Source organism: Trachemys scripta, chromosome 22 (genome assembly GCF_013100865.1).
Source record: "Trachemys scripta elegans isolate TJP31775 chromosome 22, CAS_Tse_1.0, whole genome shotgun sequence".
NCBI lineage: Eukaryota > Metazoa > Chordata > Testudines > Emydidae > Trachemys > Trachemys scripta.
Genome location: NC_048319.1, coordinates 6,397,739 through 6,415,263, shown reverse-complemented (window position 1 = coordinate 6,415,263; position 17,525 = coordinate 6,397,739). Strand labels below are relative to the sequence as shown.

Below are 17,525 nucleotides of genomic sequence, written 5' to 3'. Positions count from 1 at the left end.
CCCGCAGGTCCCAGCACCGCACCGTGTTATCCAGCCCCCCCGTCCACAGCTTGGTGCCATCGTTGGAGATATCGATGCAGCTGGCGCCGTCCGTGTGGCCCTGGAACTGCCTGGAGGGGAGAGCGCGGCCGTCAGGCACCTTCTGCAGATTCGGGTCCTGTGGCCAGGGGGCAGGCAGCACCTCCCCACTCCAGCGCTAGCCAGCCGCACCGCATTGCAGCCCGGGAAGGCAAACCCCGGCGCTCACCTGACCAGAGTCTGGTTCTGCAGGTCCCACACCACGATGTTGCCGTCGCTGCAGCAGGAGAAGCAGACCTTGGCGTCGGGGCTGATGGCCAGGGCGTAGCAGGCGGGCGCCGAGGAGGTCAGCTCCGCCTTGATGCGGGGGGTGGGCGCAGCCAGGTCCCAGATGGACAAGGTGCTGGCCTCCCCCCCGACGATGAGGCTGCGCCCGTCCGGGAGGAGCTTGCAGGAGCGGATGTAGTTGTCGCGGTTCTGGGGATGGGAGAGGAGATGGAGCAGAGGGGTGAGCCAGGGCCAGTCGCGGCCTCCCATGGGAGAAACCCCAGCGGATGGGCCCGTGTGGGCGGTGGGAAGAGCCCTGCAGCCCACACCCTCTGGAGCTTGGCTTCCAGCAGCGAACACATGCGCCTGGGGGCCCAAAAGGGGGCCTTCACTTTATTAGCACGTGATTGTTCGTGCTTCATGCCCACAGCATCGGCTCTCCCCAGCAGCTGCTCGACAGACACGGCTGGTTCTGGCACATGAACAAGAGGAGCAACCATGCAAGAGCCTGTGGGATGGGGCTCCGGGCCAGGAGCAGATTAGTCAGGAGGGACACAGGCCCTTCTCCCAAGTGGGAAGGGCTAGTGATCAGGACACTGGAGTAGACCTGGATTCTATTCCCAGCTCTGCCACAGACTCCACATCTGACCTTGGTCAAATCACTTAGCCTCACCGTGCCTCAGTTTCCTCACCTGTAAAATGGTGACAGCAGCACTTCCCTGCCTCAAAGGTGGTCATAGATTTTTAAGGCCGGAATGGGCCACTACGTTCATCTAGTCTAGCCTCCTTTCTAACACAGAACAGAGACCCTTACCCAATAATTTATGTACTACCTACAATTACTAAAATACAGATTTCCCCTCTCCTGAGTTTCCAATGCAGCTTGACGTGATCATGACTCATCCGCTTCCTTGTTTATGCATCAGTATCCTCAAGGTCAGCACAACTCCGGGAAGAAGATTTGTTACCAGAAAAGAGCGCTCTGGAATTTGTTGTTAGGGACATATTTGAAATCTAGTCAATGTTAAAGAGAGTTCCAGGTACTGTCCCCGCTTCAGTGGCCCCGGAATCCCATTTTCCAGGATGTCTCTCTCTCTCTCTCTCTCTCTCTCTCTCATTAAACAAGGGAATAAAGACCCCACAAGCAAAAGCAGAAACTGAGTACGGCCCATCCTGCAAACACTTATGCAAGTGCTTAGCTTTAAGCACATGTGTGAGTATTTGCAGGACCAGGGCCTCAAGGACTATATCCAGGGGAACACAGTGAAACTGGTTACGCACATCGCTGGCAAAACAGACCGACTCATTTCCTGTCCGCAACAGTAATCAGTTCACCGTGTCCTTCTGACATCTCAGCAAGGGAATAGTGCGGCTACATTTTCATTCTCACCAGATCAGAATGAATCTGGACAGAGCTTTGAAAACCATGGGAACCCACCCCGATGCACAGGTCAAGCTGGGCCCTGTGTGTGTACCATAGTTGCGTGTGTTCACGCAACACTGGGCTTGTGTGTGTTCCTCAGTTGGGGTGCATGCTACTGAAGAATTTTTTGCCCTTTGTACATGCATAGAAGCTTTTATCTAAGGATCCGAGAGTGCTTTATAATACCACCCAGCCCTTTTCATCCACAGAGCTTAAAGCACTTGACAAAAGGAGGTCAGTATCATCACCCGTTTTATAGATGGGGAAACTGAGGCATAGGGAGGCAGCATGACTTGCCTGTGGTGACCCAGCAGGCTGGTGACAGAGCACGGAACAGACCCCAGCCCCGTCCCCAAGACCCAATCCAGTGCACAACGCACTAAAGCCATACTGCTTGATTCAAGGCCCAGCTCGCTAAGGAAGTAGGCTCAGTTATATTGGCCCCAATTTACAGATGGGTAAACTAAAGGCACAAACATCAAGTAATTTGTGCAAGGTTTAAAGGGAGGTGAAATTTGCGGGCGGGGTAAGACATGGAGCAGGGTTTAAACCTATGTCCCTTAATTTTTTTTAAACTGACTCACTGGGACACACAAATGCCTACATGCTACTGCCAGAGGATGAGATGCATTGACAGGGAGATACCAAGATATTCTGATTACGGGGGCCAGGGAAGCACCTAGACAGAAATACCCAGGCTGCTACCAGCCACCAGTGGTCACAAAATCGAAGTACCAAGTGGCAAAGCGGCTGAGGACAAATCCTCTTTGTGGAGTTTCTACTGAATTAACGTCCTGTCTGAAACTGTCGCATTAGCCCAGTGGCCACGCCCCACCCCAAAGGTGGCAGCCAGAAGCGATGGGATGAGGGGGAATATTCAGGCTAATCTGCAGACAACTTCCCATGTGTTTCTCTGGGTGGGAACTTTGCACCGAGGATCACTACACCTGCAGTTCACTGGGTCTCCGGGAGCACCTCCCTTACTCATCTCGGGGAGCTGCTTAAATACAAGATGCCCATCGAAATGCTTCCCTAAACCGGACACATCCATGTGCTCTCCATCTGCACCCACAAACACTGAAGGCTGCATCCACCCCAGCAGGGTCTGTCCCCCTCGAGGCTGCAGGGGAATTCCGAGGACATAAAGAACATAGAGACGCCAAACTGGGTCAGACCAATGGTCCATTTAATCCAGTACCAGAGCGTCAGGGGAGCGTGTCCAGAACAGGACAGCTGGAGTGATCCACCCCAGTCTTCCCCTCCTGGCCATCAGAGGTTTAGGGCTGACCCGAGCACGGGGTTGTATCCCTGGCCATCTTGGCTAATAGCCATTGATGGCCCTAACCTCCATGAACTTAACCGGGTTCAAAAAAGAACTAGATATTTGACTAGAACAACATCCCCTGGCAGTGAGTTCCACAGGTTGATTGTGCATTGCACTTCCTTCCATTTGTATTAAACCTGCTGCCTACTAATTCCATCAGGTGACTCCTGGGTTGTGTGTGTTATGTGAAGGGGTAAACAACACTTCTCCAAATCACTTTCTCTACACCAGTCATGATTTTATAGATCTCTCCGCTATCCCCTTTTTAAGCCGACTAATCCATTTCTGCTTCTCTTGCTTTGCCTTCCAACCCTTGCCCTTACCAGGCAGTCCAGCTGCGCCACGGGCGTCTTGGTCCCAGGCTGCCCCACGTCCCACACCTTCACGCAGCCCTTGCCCCCTGTGTAGACGTGCCGGGTGGAGTTGCTGATGGTGACGGCGCAGACCACCTCGCCGTGGGTCAGGGTGTGGAGCTGGCGGGCGTGCCGGGGGATGCCGGTGCCGATGAGGGCGTCGGGAGGGAAGGGGACCGGCTGCATCTGCCCGTCGGCGCTCACGTGGAAGGAGTAGGCACTGGAGGGGGGAGGGAAGTATCAGCAAGACCCAGTCCCGTGTGCAAACTGGGTCCGGTTCTCCCTCCACTCCCGGAGAGCACGTCACGTTAATAAAAGCCCAGCATCAAACCCAACGCCTCCTTGAAGCCGGGGGGGCTGGGGGGGATTTAAAGGGAAGGAGCCCGCTCAGCATCAGTGGCTGGTTCTGCTTTGCTATCCAATGCCAGGGCGATGCCCAACATGGAGAGGTGGCACACAAGGGGAACCCCCACCCCAGCTCAGCTGGCAGCCCCCTGCCAGAGGGGTCTCCCCCGCCCTGGCGTGTGCAGCACTTACGGTTTGCCCGAGGTCCCCGCCTGCATGCCGGCCGACAGCCCCGGGACACGCATGTGGCAGTGCGGGTCGTAGCCGACCTAGCCAAGCAGAGAAGAGAATTCCCTTCAGCCACCCGCAGGAGGAGGAGGCCGGCCGCCGTCCCGCCACCCCGCTGGCGCACTCACCAGAGGGGAACGGCCGTAGCCGGCGGCTCCCACGGCCGCCGCTGCCCCGTTGAGCTGTGAGGACACCAGGTGCAGCCCTGCGTAGGCCCCAGCCCCGGCCATGTCGCCGTTGACGGAGGGGTGCGCCATGCCGAAGGCGGCCGGGTAGGAGCTCTGCATGGCCAGCGGGTTCCTCAGGCCCAGAGCTGGGAAAGGAGAAAGTCACAGGGATAGAGGAGCAGCAGCAGTCAGGACCCGGGGATGGGAGGGAGGAGCTCGGGGCCAAACCAAGCTATGGCGTGAACAGGCCCAACCGCATTGCGGTGCCTGGAGCAGCATCCGCTGGCCACACGCGGGGCTAGGCACGAGCATGGCCTTGCTCGATGCCCGCTCTAGCCCAAGGGAGAGCGGAGCCACCTGCCGCAGAGAACGGTCCTGCCAGCTTCCGCCACCACCGTCTACAGGGGGCACAGAGAGCTGGCTCTCGCTGCCACACCTGTGCATCTCGACACAGAGCAACTCCCAGGTCAGTCCTGCTTCCCAACGGCCGGATCTGCTGATGCTGCTGGCTTTGAAGCCCTGCCTTTTGCAGGGAGGCGGCATCCCGCCAGGGGTGCGCGTGAGGTCATTCGCTCGCTCAAGTGCCCCTTGCGCCCGGCAGGGCAGGCACCGTGCTCGAGGGGCACGGACAGGGGAGCTGCCTTGCTGACCGTCGGGCACCTGGCTCTGCCTTCGGCTGCTCCCCTCATTCAGCCCTCGTGCCCAGCGAGGCTTCAGCCCCGGCTCTAGGGCCGCCCCACGGCTTTGGGAGCGGATTGCTGGGTACCTGGAGCCAAGGTCTCATTCTCCCAGGACAAGGCCTCTTAGAACCACCGGACTGGATGGAGGAGGAATCCCCATCACACCACTCCACCCTAGCTGGGGTGCCCTGTCCCAGCAGCCTGGCCAGGCTCCGGGTTAGCCAGGAACGGCCCATGGTGCCACCTCTCAAGACACGGGACGCATCAGACTGGGGTCTAGTCCCCTGCACCAAGGCAGGGCCCAGTCTCCTGGGTCACCACAACAGGCTGATTTGCATCCAAGTGCTGAGTGAATGCGTCTCACTGCCCCCTGCCCCACGGTCACTGTAACCTCCGGCCCCATCCCCAGCCTCCTGCTACCTAACGAATCCACCGAGGGCTTTGCCGCCCCCGGGCGGAACTGCTGGGTGGCGCTGCTGCTACTGGAGCCTGGCACCGTGGCGTCTCCTTGGGAAGTCGGGGTGCTGGACTTCAAACCGGGAGTGGCGGCTTTCTCCACCTGCAAAGGAGAGAGTCTGACTTAAAACTCAGCCGCAGCAGCCTGGAAATCCCCCGCCCCCACCGGTGCCGCCTTCAGCCAGGGCTTTTCTGGGCACCGCGGGCTCCAAACCCCTCCTGCCCACAGCTCCAAACCGGCAGCCATCCAAGCCTCTGATTTACTGCCTGGTTGGGAGCAGAGAGCCCAGCCTGGCTTCCTCCCCAGAGCCCAGGCCCCAAACACCGCTGTGAAATCGGGATGCTCCCTTGGGCACGAGAAAGGGGAGACGGAGGGCTCTGTAGGGCGCTTGGAAGCTGGTAAGCGGCACTTGGCAGCAGGCCAGCTACATCCATGCCCCTCCCCCCCCCACGCACGGGGGTTAGCACAGGAGCCTGGGGCCGTGGGGAGAAGGACCCTGCGACAGGCCAGCAAACCCACCTCACCCAGGGCAGAGATCGTTGCCAGAGGCCGTCGCTAGGACGGTGGCTGCATGAGACGCCCAGGAAACACTGTCCTCCTCTCTCCCCCTGGAGCGGGCAGCCTGCATCTGCCCTTGCAATGCCCCGCATGGCTGGTGGGGTGGACTCCTCTCCAGCAGAGCTCTCCTGGCGGGCTGCACACGGGGCTGGCGAGAGGCGGAACAGCTCCGCTCACGCCAGCAGGGGCACAAACCGCTCCGCTAGCCCGAGGCAGAGCGACCCAGCATGTTGCGCTGAGGATGCGGGCAACTCCTCCGAGCCAAACCCGGTGTTTGCTCCTGCTGGCAATCAGTGAGGCGGCCACATGGGGCTGCTTTTACATGGTCACTTCCTGACCGTAATGCCCTGCCCTCTCCTGCCCCCCCGGAGAGAAGGGGCTGCCCGTTTCATAGCCCTGACGTCTGAGCAAAGCCGGACCAGCTGTGCCCAGGACACGTCTGCGTTGCAAGGGGGGCAGCCCGCGTGGGCATACTGGGGTTGCGCTAGCTCGCTAAATGGAGCGGAGGAGCTGCAGCAGCACCGAGGGCAGCGGGGTCCGTGCCTACGGGCCCGGGCAGGACTGTGCCGCTGCGGCCACGCTGCTCTCGCTAGCCCGCTCAGAGCTAGCCCGGATACACCGACGCGTGCTGCCCTCGCCCCTCGGAGGCCCCGATTCTGATCTCGCTCTCCCCCCCTCCCCATGGGAAGCGGAGGCCAGGACGAAACCCGCAGGGCGACACCAATGTGAGATCAGATTCCGGCTCAGCCTGGCCCCCCCCTTTTCGTGACGAGGGGAGCGTGCTTCCTCCCCACACCCTACTGCTCCCTGGATAGCAGGAAACCAGTGAACCCTACCAAACACAGCCCCCTCCACACACACGCACGCACCGTGGGCTGGTCCTTGCTCCGTGATGGGGAGGTGCTGCTGGATGAGGCCAAGGAGGTGGGACTGAGCGGTACAGCCTCCTTCCGCTGCAACGGGACCTTGTCCACCCCGTTCTCGCGGGAGGAGTACGAGTGGACGCTGTGCGGGGAGGAGGGGTCCTGTGGGACAGAGTGAGATCAACCGGCCTCAGGTGGGGGGCTCCGGCTGCTGACGGGTACAGGAGCCAGGCACCTCCCACAAAGCCAGTAGGGAACTCCATATAACAGCCAGAGGCAGGGTGAGCTAGCGGTTAGAGCAGGGCTGGGCCCCTGAGCTCCTGGGTTCTGTTCCCAGCTCCGGGAAGGAGGGGGCCTCGCAGGTTAGAGCAGGGGGGAGAACTAGTCCAGACTCCTGGGTGCTCGTCCCAGCTCTCCGGGTCTAGCGATTCGAGCAGGACTCCTGGGTTCCACTTCCCACCTCGGCTACACAGTAGTGCGACCTTAACCTCTGAGGGCCAGTTTTGTCTTCAGTAACAGGGCCAGGCCCTGCCACAAGGAAGGTCTAGAGCCCACCAGACCGAGCCGCAGTCCATCTAAACGCCAAACCGAGCCAAGGCATGTTCCCGAGCACTGACCTCATCCACCACCAGGTTGTCCTCACTCTTGTCCGCATCGCTGCCCTGAAATGCAGAGAGGCGCGCGTTCACACCCAGCAGCCGGCGCGGCCCCACGCACAGGGCGCTGCCCGGCTGGAAACGGGAACCAACGGGTCACGGCACCGCTTAGGCAGCGTCCCATGGAGGCCTGCTCACGGCTCGGCACACGCAAACCAGGCCTAGAAAAAGGAGCAGTAGAGGGGAGAGGCCCCCCACTACCTCCTCTGCCCCCCGTCCCGGGAACACACCCCCACACCAGCAGCTGCAAAGAACCACTCACGTAGTCCGTGACAAAGTCCTTCTCCTCAGCCTTCCTCTTCTTGCTGTTGCTCAGGTACTCTGAGATGGCTCGCACCCGCTCCCCGTTGGGCAGCGCCAGGGAGCTCTGGGGAACGAGATGAAAAGCAGCTGTGTTATGAAGCGGAGACAGCTGGCCCAGGCTTAACTCCCCCAGCCCTCCCAGCAGGATGGACAGGGATAACGGCAGAGCCCCCTACCCTCCATCCCATGGTGCACAGGAGACGTTCCCACGAGGCCGCTGCCTTAGGACAGCTGGACTCTGCTCTGCCCACGGGACACCTAAGCCACTTACCCCTCCCCTGGCTGCATCTCTCAAGCAGCACGGGATGAACTGAAGCGCCGTTCGCTTCCCCCACTCAGCAATGGGGGCAGAGCGTAAAGCCGGAAGGGGGATCCGGCCAGGAGGCGAGCTCCTGACTCCGGGGCGTGCGCCTGCCCAGGGCGGCGGGAGCCTCTAGACCCAGCTGCCGGGCAGTCGACAGGCCCTCCCCCACCGGGACACGGCTCCTCCAGACCAAGCTTCGGTCCCAGCTCCAGTTCACAGCAGAAAGTGGGGTGGGGGTGGGGGCAGGAGCAAGAGACTGGGTCAGAAAGACACAGGAGTGAGCTGAGCTCCATGGCCCCCAGGGCTCCGCTGGCAGTTTGCGGCCATCCCCTCCTTCCCCCCGGTTCCCATTAGCCAGGAGGTTGGGGCCCCAGAGGTTTGCGCAGGGCAGCAGAGCAGGCTGGCTGTGGAGACGCACACAGCAAGCTTTGCAATCTGGGAGATATCCCCCCGCCCCCGGATGTGGGTCCTCCCAAGCCTGCTGGACCAAATGTCGTCCTCTTTCCCCTACTGGCAGGTCTCCGGGCACCCCCTGATGGGTGGGTAACATTGCAGGAATGGCTCCAGTTCACCAGCTAGAACCCACAGCTCTGCCCTCAAGCCCAGGTCCCGGTGCCCCAGGCTTTGGCTGTGCCGGACTCGGGCACCTGGCAAGCCAGTTGCTCCTGCCACTCCAGCTCCACCCTGCGTCTACAAGGCAGCTACCGGGGGCAGATGCAGAGCTCTAGGCTGGAAAGGTTCCCACTGGCAAGTCCCTGTCTGCTCTGTGTCAGCCAGGGGGGACAACCAGGGATGCGCTGGCAGAGAAAGGAAACCGCTCCCCGACTCCGATGTTAGCAGGAGCTAGGATTCCTGGCTTCCACTCCTTGTGTGACAGTCCCCTGCCTCAGTTTCTCCCTCACTCAACCAGGCATAAGCTTCACCGGCCGCCCACGCACCATGGGCTGCTGTGGATCCAAGACAGCCCTGGCATCAGAAGGCCGGTACCGGACCAACTGGAGTCAACGGGAACTGCACCCGGAGGGCTCAGCTGGGGCCCTACTCTCTGCACAGGGCATTGAGAGCTGCAGAAGGGGCGGGGGGGAGCAGGTGGGACAGGCGAAGGAAGAGGGAGATGAACCCAGCAGCCCACGATGGGGAAAGTCTGGATTGGCAGGGCCGGGCGGGCACAGAGGGAGGGCTGCCAGGGTCACAAGTTGCAGCAGCAGCGTCAGCCCGAACAGGAAGATTTTGCCCAGCTCTAGCCCTAGACAAAGGGTGCGGACCCCACCCCCCAAAACTGCATTCCAAGGGGTGCGCCGCTTCCAGCCCCCATGGCGAGCTAGAGGGTGGGTTCATGCAAAGCCACCCCTCTTCCCCCCATACGGCCTCCCTCCCTGGGCAACACAGGGGGGGAAGGAAAGAGATTCAATCCACCATGACCTTGGCCACCTGGCTGCCTGCCAGCTCCTTACCAGCTGCACGCAGCAAGGATGCTGCTTGAGGTTGTAACCCCTCTTCCGCCAGACCCGCAACCGCCTCCCCCGCCCCGACAGGAGGAAACCTCCCCCCCCACGGCTAAAAGGAAGCTTTTAAAGCCCCCCCCCCAATCTCCCTGGCCAAAGCCTTTCGCAGCTGGAAGGAAACAATAAGCGGAGGAGGAGGAGTACTTACGGGACCCAGGTCTCGCTCTGTCTCCATGGCAACACGGATCAGCAGCAGGGCAAGAAAGGAAGAGAGAAGAGGGTGCTGCTTTCATCTCCGAGGCGCACCCCCCCCCCCAGCATGCACATGCTGTCCTGCCCTCCCCATTCCTCTCACAGGGAGGCAGCGTCTGCTGCCACCCACCTCTGCAGCTTGTGGACAGGACAGGCTGCTAAGCCGGTCCCCGAGACTGGCCCGGCATGTTACTGGGGTGCATGGCATGGGAGGGGGGTCAGCTCCTTGCTGGGGGCATATCCTGCGCCCTGCACCGCAATGTCCACCCCGGGGCAAAGCCCTCTGCCCCAAACCCAAGTGTTCGTTGCACCCCCTGCTAGCGGCTGGGGAGTTCCCCCAGTACGTGGCTCCAGGTGGAGGAGCCAGGCTGCAGCCTGAAATTGGCTGGAAAAGGCCCTCGCTGTAAGAGACCCCCTGCTGGCAAGGGCCTAAGGGAAACTCAGACCCCCTCCCCACCACCCAGCCTCTACCCAGAGGGCCAGATCCACCGATGCCCCGCCCCATGCCCAGTCGTGCTCAGTTATGACAGAGGCTGACTCTCTACCGTTCCCACCCGCAGCACTTCGCCCCGTCCAATCACTAACCCCAGTGCAAGAGAGCAGGGTGCCCAGAGAGTCTGAGAACGCTCCAGCCAAGGCTGGCCGGGATGGGGCTTAACCCCAGGGCTCTGCTCCCCCTTGCCAGCCGTACCTCAGGCTCCCTACTCTCTCTGGAGTTCACCATCTCGACACCTGGGCAGTCAGGGTCAAGTTTCCCTGCTCTCCCAACCCCCTACCCCCCAGCCCTACCTCTGTGCTCGCTGTCGTGAAGTCCCCTGTCGTCCTTCGGGAGGAGCTGGCCCTGAGCTCCCAGGGCCCCGGAGAGAGCCAGCAGACCAGACGCTCCACCGATGCCGGGCTGCATGCCGGAGGGGTGAGAGGTCAGCGGGATGGGAGGGGCGTGGTGGGACAGGTGCTGCGCCTGGAGCTGATGCTGTGGAGAGAGAGCGCGGAAGGCCGGGCGGATGAGACGCCAGCGCCTGAGAGGAGGCGTCTGCTTTTCCCCACCCTGCCCTCAAGGGCCAGGCCAGCCTCGCTGACTCAAGGCTGAGACCCCGTGCAAGCCAGGATCTCCAAGAAGCTCACTCCATCTGGGAAGGAACCAGAGGTCGCTGCCCGACCGCGGTCAGACGGCAGGCTGTCCGGGGCCCAGAGGAAGTTTGCCTGGCCACTGCCGCCCATGTGGTACCTGCACTACGGACAGAGGACGTCAGTCTCCAGAGCTCTCAGTCCAGCCCCTGGCACCGGCGCTACATCCGCTTTAAGAAATAAAGGGAGAGGTCAGAACTACAGCGGCGGAAGGACATGAGTCTGGGCCTTCCCTGAAGAGGGCTCCCAGGTAACATCCCAGACAGGGGTCAAAATAACCTGCTTGCTTCCGCCGCAGCTGTCTTGGCTTCCCCCGGCCACCTAAGATATCACAAGCCAGGAGCCAGGCTGGGCTAGCAGCGCAATTCACCATACGCAACAATCCTCTGCTTCAGCCAACCACCACTTTCCCCCTTCCTTGGTCACAAGAGAGTTTTGGATGGCTACTGTTGGGAAGACGGTGGCAAAAAAAACCACTCTTCCCAATAGGGCCACTTGTCAATTTCGCTTGCAAACCAAAAAAATAAACCCCAAGTCCATCCCTTTCTCCAGCTGAGTCCCTAACAGCCCTTTATAAAGTCAATAACGATCCACTTTGCATTCTGCACACTTGACTTTCTACATCTCTCTCTCTGTGGGGCCAGAGGAGTCGGTTTCCCTCTTGTTTCGAGTCCGGTTTCATTTGCATTCTTAGGGCTGAAACACCCAGGTGGCAAACTACAGCAGGGAAAAGTCTCTGTTTACCCTGCAACAGAAAGCTTGTCAGAGAAGCCCCTTGCTTGGCGTTCCTTTTTTATAAGGACGTTGTGGGGGTATTTGATTTTTTTTTTTTTAAATCAATATGGAGTATGAATCCGGAGTCACAATATAGCTGGATTGTGTCCTCAACTAAAAATAAGCATGGAAGGGTCAGATTTTTGTTGGTAAACGTTATTGTCACAATATACACACACATTTTCGATTAGTATTGCTGGAAACACTTACAAACAGGCCAAGTAAAAAGAATGCTCCTTGTGAACTCAGTGTTTGATTTGAGAGTTTTTCCATTTGTATATTTTGACACGTGAGGGGATGTTGGTAGTTTGTGTTTTAATGGTTATAAAGCTTTAACTTTTTGATTCTCAGCATCTACTGCCAATAAGTAAGTATTGGCTATTCCAGCCATGATTTCCCACAATGGTGAAAATGTAAACGTATGTAAAAAAAGGAAAAAATGCTTTAAAAGAATTGATGATATTCATCAAAATGATATATACAAATATTGAATTGAATTCTGCCAAGCCTTACTAAGAAGCGGTGATGTCTGTGGCGAAGTAACCCCGCACAGACACACCAGCCCACCGAATCCTCGGCACCCAAATCTATTGAGCAGCAGTAAAATAAATACACACATCAATTATCCAGCCCTGCCATGATCCAGCTCCATCATTTTTAATGTATTCCTCCTAAGCAGCGCTCCTCTGCCCCACCAAGGTATGCAAGCGCTAATACTCTTAGATCCTCATTTGGGAGAGCTTCTTCTCCCCACCCCCTCTTCTCCTGCATCATTTGTCCTGCTTCTGTCACATCCAGGTCTCTAAGCCTCCAACTCTCAGCTGCGTTCAGCCTTCCCATCGCAGCTTGTAAGAGCCAAGCTGCCAGCCCTCCCCGCCACAAGGATCCATAACGCTTCCTAGGCTTCTGTGCCGCACACTGGCCTCCGTGAACGCCACGTTTTGTTCCAGACGCTCTGCTCGGCGTCTCATGTCCCCAATCCTTGGCACGCCGTGCCAAATCCAATTACTCTGTTCCATTATCATTTTCACGTCCCTACGTTTAAAGGCTCTCATAATCTGCTCATTAAGTACGGCTATGGAGCAAGTTGTCACCGCTCCTTTATTGGGCCCCGCTTCCTTCCTCCGGTTTTATTTCTGCCAGCGTCTCACATGCTTCCCCTCTGCTCTCGGCCCGAGGGCGGGATTATGCTTCCCTTATCCTCCCACCACTCAGTACAAAATCCGCCCCAAAGTCCCCGAGAGGGCTGGCTGCGTGTCCCCATCCATCCACCTGGCTGACACTGGCCTGACACAGACACAGCCATCCCAGCTCCCCCGGACACACATTCGCCAATTTTCAAGGGGGCTCGTCTCCACGCTTGTCACCCCACGTCCCTGACCAACAGGGCTGGCTCCAGGCACCAGCTTGCCAAGCGGGTGCTTGGGGTGGCCGCTCTGGAGAGGGGCGGCACGTCCAGCTATTCGGCAGCAATTCGGCAGACGGTCCCTCACTCCCACTCGGAGCAAAGGACCTCCCGCCGAGTTACCGCCGCAGATCGCGATTGCGGCTTTTTATTTATTTTTTTTGCGCGCCGCTTGGGGCGGCGAAAACCCTGGAGCCGGCCCTGCTGACCAATAACTCTTCTCCGGCCTTCGACACCTCACACGGTTCCCCCACGGCCAACAAGGGGGCAGCCCAACCTTAAGACAATTCTAGGGTCTGCGCCCGGTGGGGACTGAACGGGGTTGGGTTAATGCACTAGCCCGTCCGTACTGGAGAGGGGGCGGTTGATACTCAGAGGGCATTTCCAGGGAATCTTTGGAGGCACGCATTTCGCTGGCATCTCAGGAAGACGAAGAGAAAGGACCCTGCCCTCCAGTGAATGGTGCCGACCACCCCCATCCTGCGTGCATGATGCATCTCGCTGCCAGAACACAGGTGTGGAGGACCTATGGGGTACCTACAGCACCAGCCCTTTAAAAAACAACCGCCCCCCCCCCCCACCCTGCCCAGGGTTCCCTGGAACTCGGAAACTCCGCTCCCCAGGGGGGCAGGGCAAATTTTAAAGGGCCAGGAACCTCAATAAAGCATCTTAGGATTCTAAGTTAGGGAAGCGGCTTCCCACCTTGCTGTTAGATGCCAGCTAGGGGAGTGCTCCCCTCCCCCATCCTCCCACTGAGCTCATTATGGGATAGAAGTCAGGCATCAGCCGAGGTCCCAGACAGCAGCCGCTCCGGCTAAAGTAGGACAATCCCCTCTCGGATGCTCCGAGCTGTGGGAGAGGCACCCCCCGGTGCCGAGAGAGCCCGCTACTGGGGGACATGGACCCCGCCTCGGACCGGCCAAGAGCCCCCTCCCCACGGCCCTGGGGGGGGCAGGAGACCGAGTTAAACCCCGGGAGGGGCGGTACACACTGTGGCCAGCAGCGTGGGACGGTCCACATACCCCGATTGCCGCGTTCAACTCTGCCATAGTCACCTGCTTGGCTCGCTCCACTGCCTGGACCACTTGCTGCTGATGCTGGGAGGAGACAAAAAAAAAAAAATCCTCTGGTCACCTTTAAAAAGGCAGGGAAAGGAAATGGCATGACCTGACCCTCCCCCACCCGCACGCGGAGGTCCCTGGCTTGGCCAGCAGTTGAGAATACAGCCTGGGATGTTCCAAGCCGTGGCTAGAGCCAGGCCCGCCCAGGCAGCCTGTATGAGCTCACGCACCCCCTGCCCGCAGAGGCAACAGGTCCACCTCACCTCCTGGGACAGGAATGGGATGAGCTGGGCACAGATGACGTTGAGCCGCTTGGCGATCTCCGTCTGGAAGGAGAAAACACGCAAACGTCAGCGGCACCTTTGAGCTGCTCCTGTTGCACTTCCGTTCCCGCACAGGCTCGGGCCCCTGGGCAGGGCTCACCACAGCGTGCAGAGACCTTCAAGAAACATCCCCCACTTTCCTGCCAAGGGCTGCCCGTTGGCCTAGCCTCCAAGTCAAGAGTGAGCCAGAGCTAGGAGACGCTGTGCCCACTAGAGAGCCCAGGAGGAGGAGCACAAACCCGTGTCCTGACCCTATTCTAAAGCAGGGGTTACCTTCCGCCTCTAGAATCCCACTGCAGCCACCACACTTAAACCCTGTTGTGCACCATCGAAAGCTTCGAGCGTGTCACGTGTAGATCCCCTCACTGCCAATGCAGAACGGCTGGTGCTAAGCAGTTACCATGTCCCATCCCAGATTTGGCTCCATTTCAAACCGAATTATACACAGATGGGTTCTCCCTGCGCCAATGAGCTCTCACATACACACACACCATCCGCAGCTCTGTCTCTCCCCTCCCCGGAGAGGTAGGTAGGTATCACCCCTGTTTACGGAGGACAAAACAGAGTGCAGAGCAGGACCGTAACTGACTCACACGATCGCTGTGACAGAGCTGCGAATAGAACCCCGGAGTTCTAGCCCCCCCCAAGTCCCTCCACAGCCTCTTCTGCTGTCAATGTGCATGCGTGACGCCCCATGCTCCCCATTTAGTGTTACGGGGGGGTAAGGGGGGCAGCTTATGCAGCCACCACTCGGTGCAGCAGAAGCCAGTGCCACGTGTGGATTCTCACGCTCAGTGGAGCGAGCGGAGAGGCTGCCGGGGCCCTCTGTCCGGGGCAGAAGCCGGACAAGCGTGCAGGCTGCCGGGGCTCGTTTCCTCCTCGGCGAGCTCCCTGGGAAAGGGGGAGTCTTGGGGGAGGCAGGCCGTCAGCTCTCTGGGGCAGGGCCCGTTGTGTGTGCAATGCCTGGCGCAGAGGGGAGCTGCTCCAGAACCGGGGCTCCTGGATGCTGCTGCAAGCCAAACACACACTAGTTCCCACCCCTGGAGGAAAGAGGACTAATGCTCCCCTGTTCCTGTGCATTCTCCCCGGCCGCTGGTAGCAGATACTGCCACTCCCCAGAAGCCACTGACACGTCAAAGCCCGTCTGGATGGAGAATGATGCCCAAGCAAGCTCTTCATTCATTGCTGCGTCCACAGCCCCCCAGGGTAAGAGAGATACTTATCTGCTTAATACCCAGCTCTGCGCCCTCCCTTGATAGCCACTCTCTGTCCTGCGGGCTCCTTCCAATCCAGGTCCTCTAGACCCAGCAGGAGTCCTGCCGCCCAGCTACAATGAATGGGGGAAGGCAGAGGAACCCCACCCTGAAAGGGCACCGTGTGATCCAGAGAACACCTGGAGGGGGCGGGGGGAGGGGTCCTTACTGCAAGGGACGCCACTCAGCTTCCCTGGGAAACCAAGCAACAGTCACCCCTGGAGAGGTGAGGAACAGAGCCCCCTGCACCCCAAGGCTGATCCAAGCCAGTCCATGCAGACTCAGCCTGCTCCACGTTCAGCGCTCCTCCGGCCTCGGCAGCTCTCAGTGCACGGGGCGGGAAGCCCACTGCATCTCAGAAGCCAGATCCGAGCATCCAGACCAGGTGCGGACAGGCCTGCTATGTCCCACCTCAGAGAAAGCTTCCCCCAGCCCCTTAGTGCAACCATCTCCCCATGACGGACAGCTAATGAGCCATGCAACACCAAATTTCGGTGATAGCATCCTGCCCCCTCCCCACCAACCTCCCCCTCAGTGTCCTGTCAAGATGCCCACCCCCAAACGTCTCCTCTCCCCACCAGAAATAGTTCTCCAGCCCTGCCGAGTGCTAATTGATGCTCTCGGTGGTTTGCCAGGAAGCCCTGGAGAGGTGCTCTCGTTACAGCTGCTGTTTTTCTGCAACACTTGAGTGCCACAAGCAATCAGAAGGCCTGAACGCAGGAAGAGAGCAAGGGAGGGAGAGGAAAAGAGGTGGAGAGAGGACAGCACTGCACTTCAATCAATGCCCCGAGCTACCAAGCTGGGCAAGGCCAGACAAAGACTCCCCCGCCAACGTTCCAGCTTCAAGCAGCTGAAGAAAGCAGTGAATTAAAGAGACAGGGATCCCCTCAAACACAGGGGGGGAAGCCAGGCTGGGGTGACCCTCACAGCCCCCACCCCATGAATCAGCTGGGGGGAGGGAATTCCAACTGAGGAACCCCTTCCTGGGACTGGTTCATTCACACTGCCCTGAGGCCTCTCTTAGCACGACCCAGCTGTGGGGGAAGGGAAGGGTACCTGGCACCCCAACTCTCACCGGCTTTGGGCCCCAAGCAGCTCTGCTCTTCCCAACGCTGGAATGAAGGCAGCTGCTTCTAAGAAGCCACCCCAGGCAGGGCGGGAGGCAAACAGCCTCTGGATTTGCCTCCCAAATCAAAAGACTTGCAGGGCTGTGGTGGGGGCATATGCCCGAGAAAAATGACCCACTACAGCCTACTCAGAGCACGCCGGGCAGGATTTGAGCAGACAGAGAAGGGAACATCAGACCCACCCACAGGTGGCCAAAAAAGGGTCCCCACATCTGCAGCCATCGCACACGGGACACACCCGTGGGAGTCATATGGGCCCGAAGAGATGCTCGGTACCTCCCCCTTTATCGCTATCTAATGGGGTGACCCTCATTCGAGCCATGTGCCGAGGGGGGCTACCGAAGATCAGACAGAGGCCGCGTAGCCTAGCAGATAGGGCACCAGATTGGGAGTCAGGCCAGCGACCTGGGAAAGTCACCTCCCCTCTCTGGACCTCCATTTAGACTGCAAGCTCTTCTGGGGAGGGCCTTTTTGTGTCTGTCCGGCATCTAGCACAGTGCAGCCGTGATCTCAGCTGGAACCTGTAAATCTAATGATCCCGTCCTAGATCTCTCTCTCTCACCCACGAACAACAAAGCCAAGAGCCATGTGCTCTCTGCATTCCCCCCCCCCCAGCACTAAAAAGGAAACAGCCACTCCCCTCCCCTGATACACACTAGCCCCCAGAAAAAAAAAAATTTGGCAGCAGGTAGTTTCTGGGAAGGATTTAGCCATCTCCTGGGGCCAGCAGTGATGGATTCTCCTTCCTAATGCACTGATGGGCAGCCAGCTCCTCGGGGAACGCTGCCTCCAATTCGCTCGCGCTCGTTAA

General features: G+C 59.2%; 2 protein-coding genes across 2 annotated transcripts in view; one reads left to right on the top strand and one right to left on the bottom strand.

Annotated features, from left to right (window-relative positions):
* LOC117869079 (transducin-like enhancer protein 2) overlaps window positions 1-200 on the top strand; it is a 43,460-nt gene extending 43,260 nt beyond the window's left edge. Inside the window, exon 20 of the mRNA XM_034755581.1 lies at window positions 15-200. Coding sequence (XP_034611472.1) covers window positions 15-200 — 186 coding nt within the window. The remainder of the gene's footprint in view (window positions 1-14) is intronic.
* A 43-nt stretch (window positions 201-243) lies between these two features.
* Window positions 244-17,525, bottom strand: part of LOC117868911 (transducin-like enhancer protein 1) — a 23,583-nt gene continuing 6,301 nt past the window's right edge. The window contains exons 6-17 of the mRNA XM_034755293.1: window positions 14,275-14,337; window positions 13,973-14,047; window positions 10,433-10,616; window positions 9,600-9,616; window positions 7,602-7,706; window positions 7,301-7,345; window positions 6,690-6,845; window positions 5,226-5,364; window positions 4,087-4,271; window positions 3,923-3,999; window positions 3,356-3,605; window positions 244-495 (exon numbers count right to left, since the gene is read on the bottom strand). Coding sequence (XP_034611184.1) covers window positions 244-495; window positions 3,356-3,605; window positions 3,923-3,999; window positions 4,087-4,271; window positions 5,226-5,364; window positions 6,690-6,845; window positions 7,301-7,345; window positions 7,602-7,706; window positions 9,600-9,616; window positions 10,433-10,616; window positions 13,973-14,047; window positions 14,275-14,337 — 1,548 coding nt within the window. The remainder of the gene's footprint in view (window positions 496-3,355; window positions 3,606-3,922; window positions 4,000-4,086; window positions 4,272-5,225; window positions 5,365-6,689; window positions 6,846-7,300; window positions 7,346-7,601; window positions 7,707-9,599; window positions 9,617-10,432; window positions 10,617-13,972; window positions 14,048-14,274; window positions 14,338-17,525) is intronic.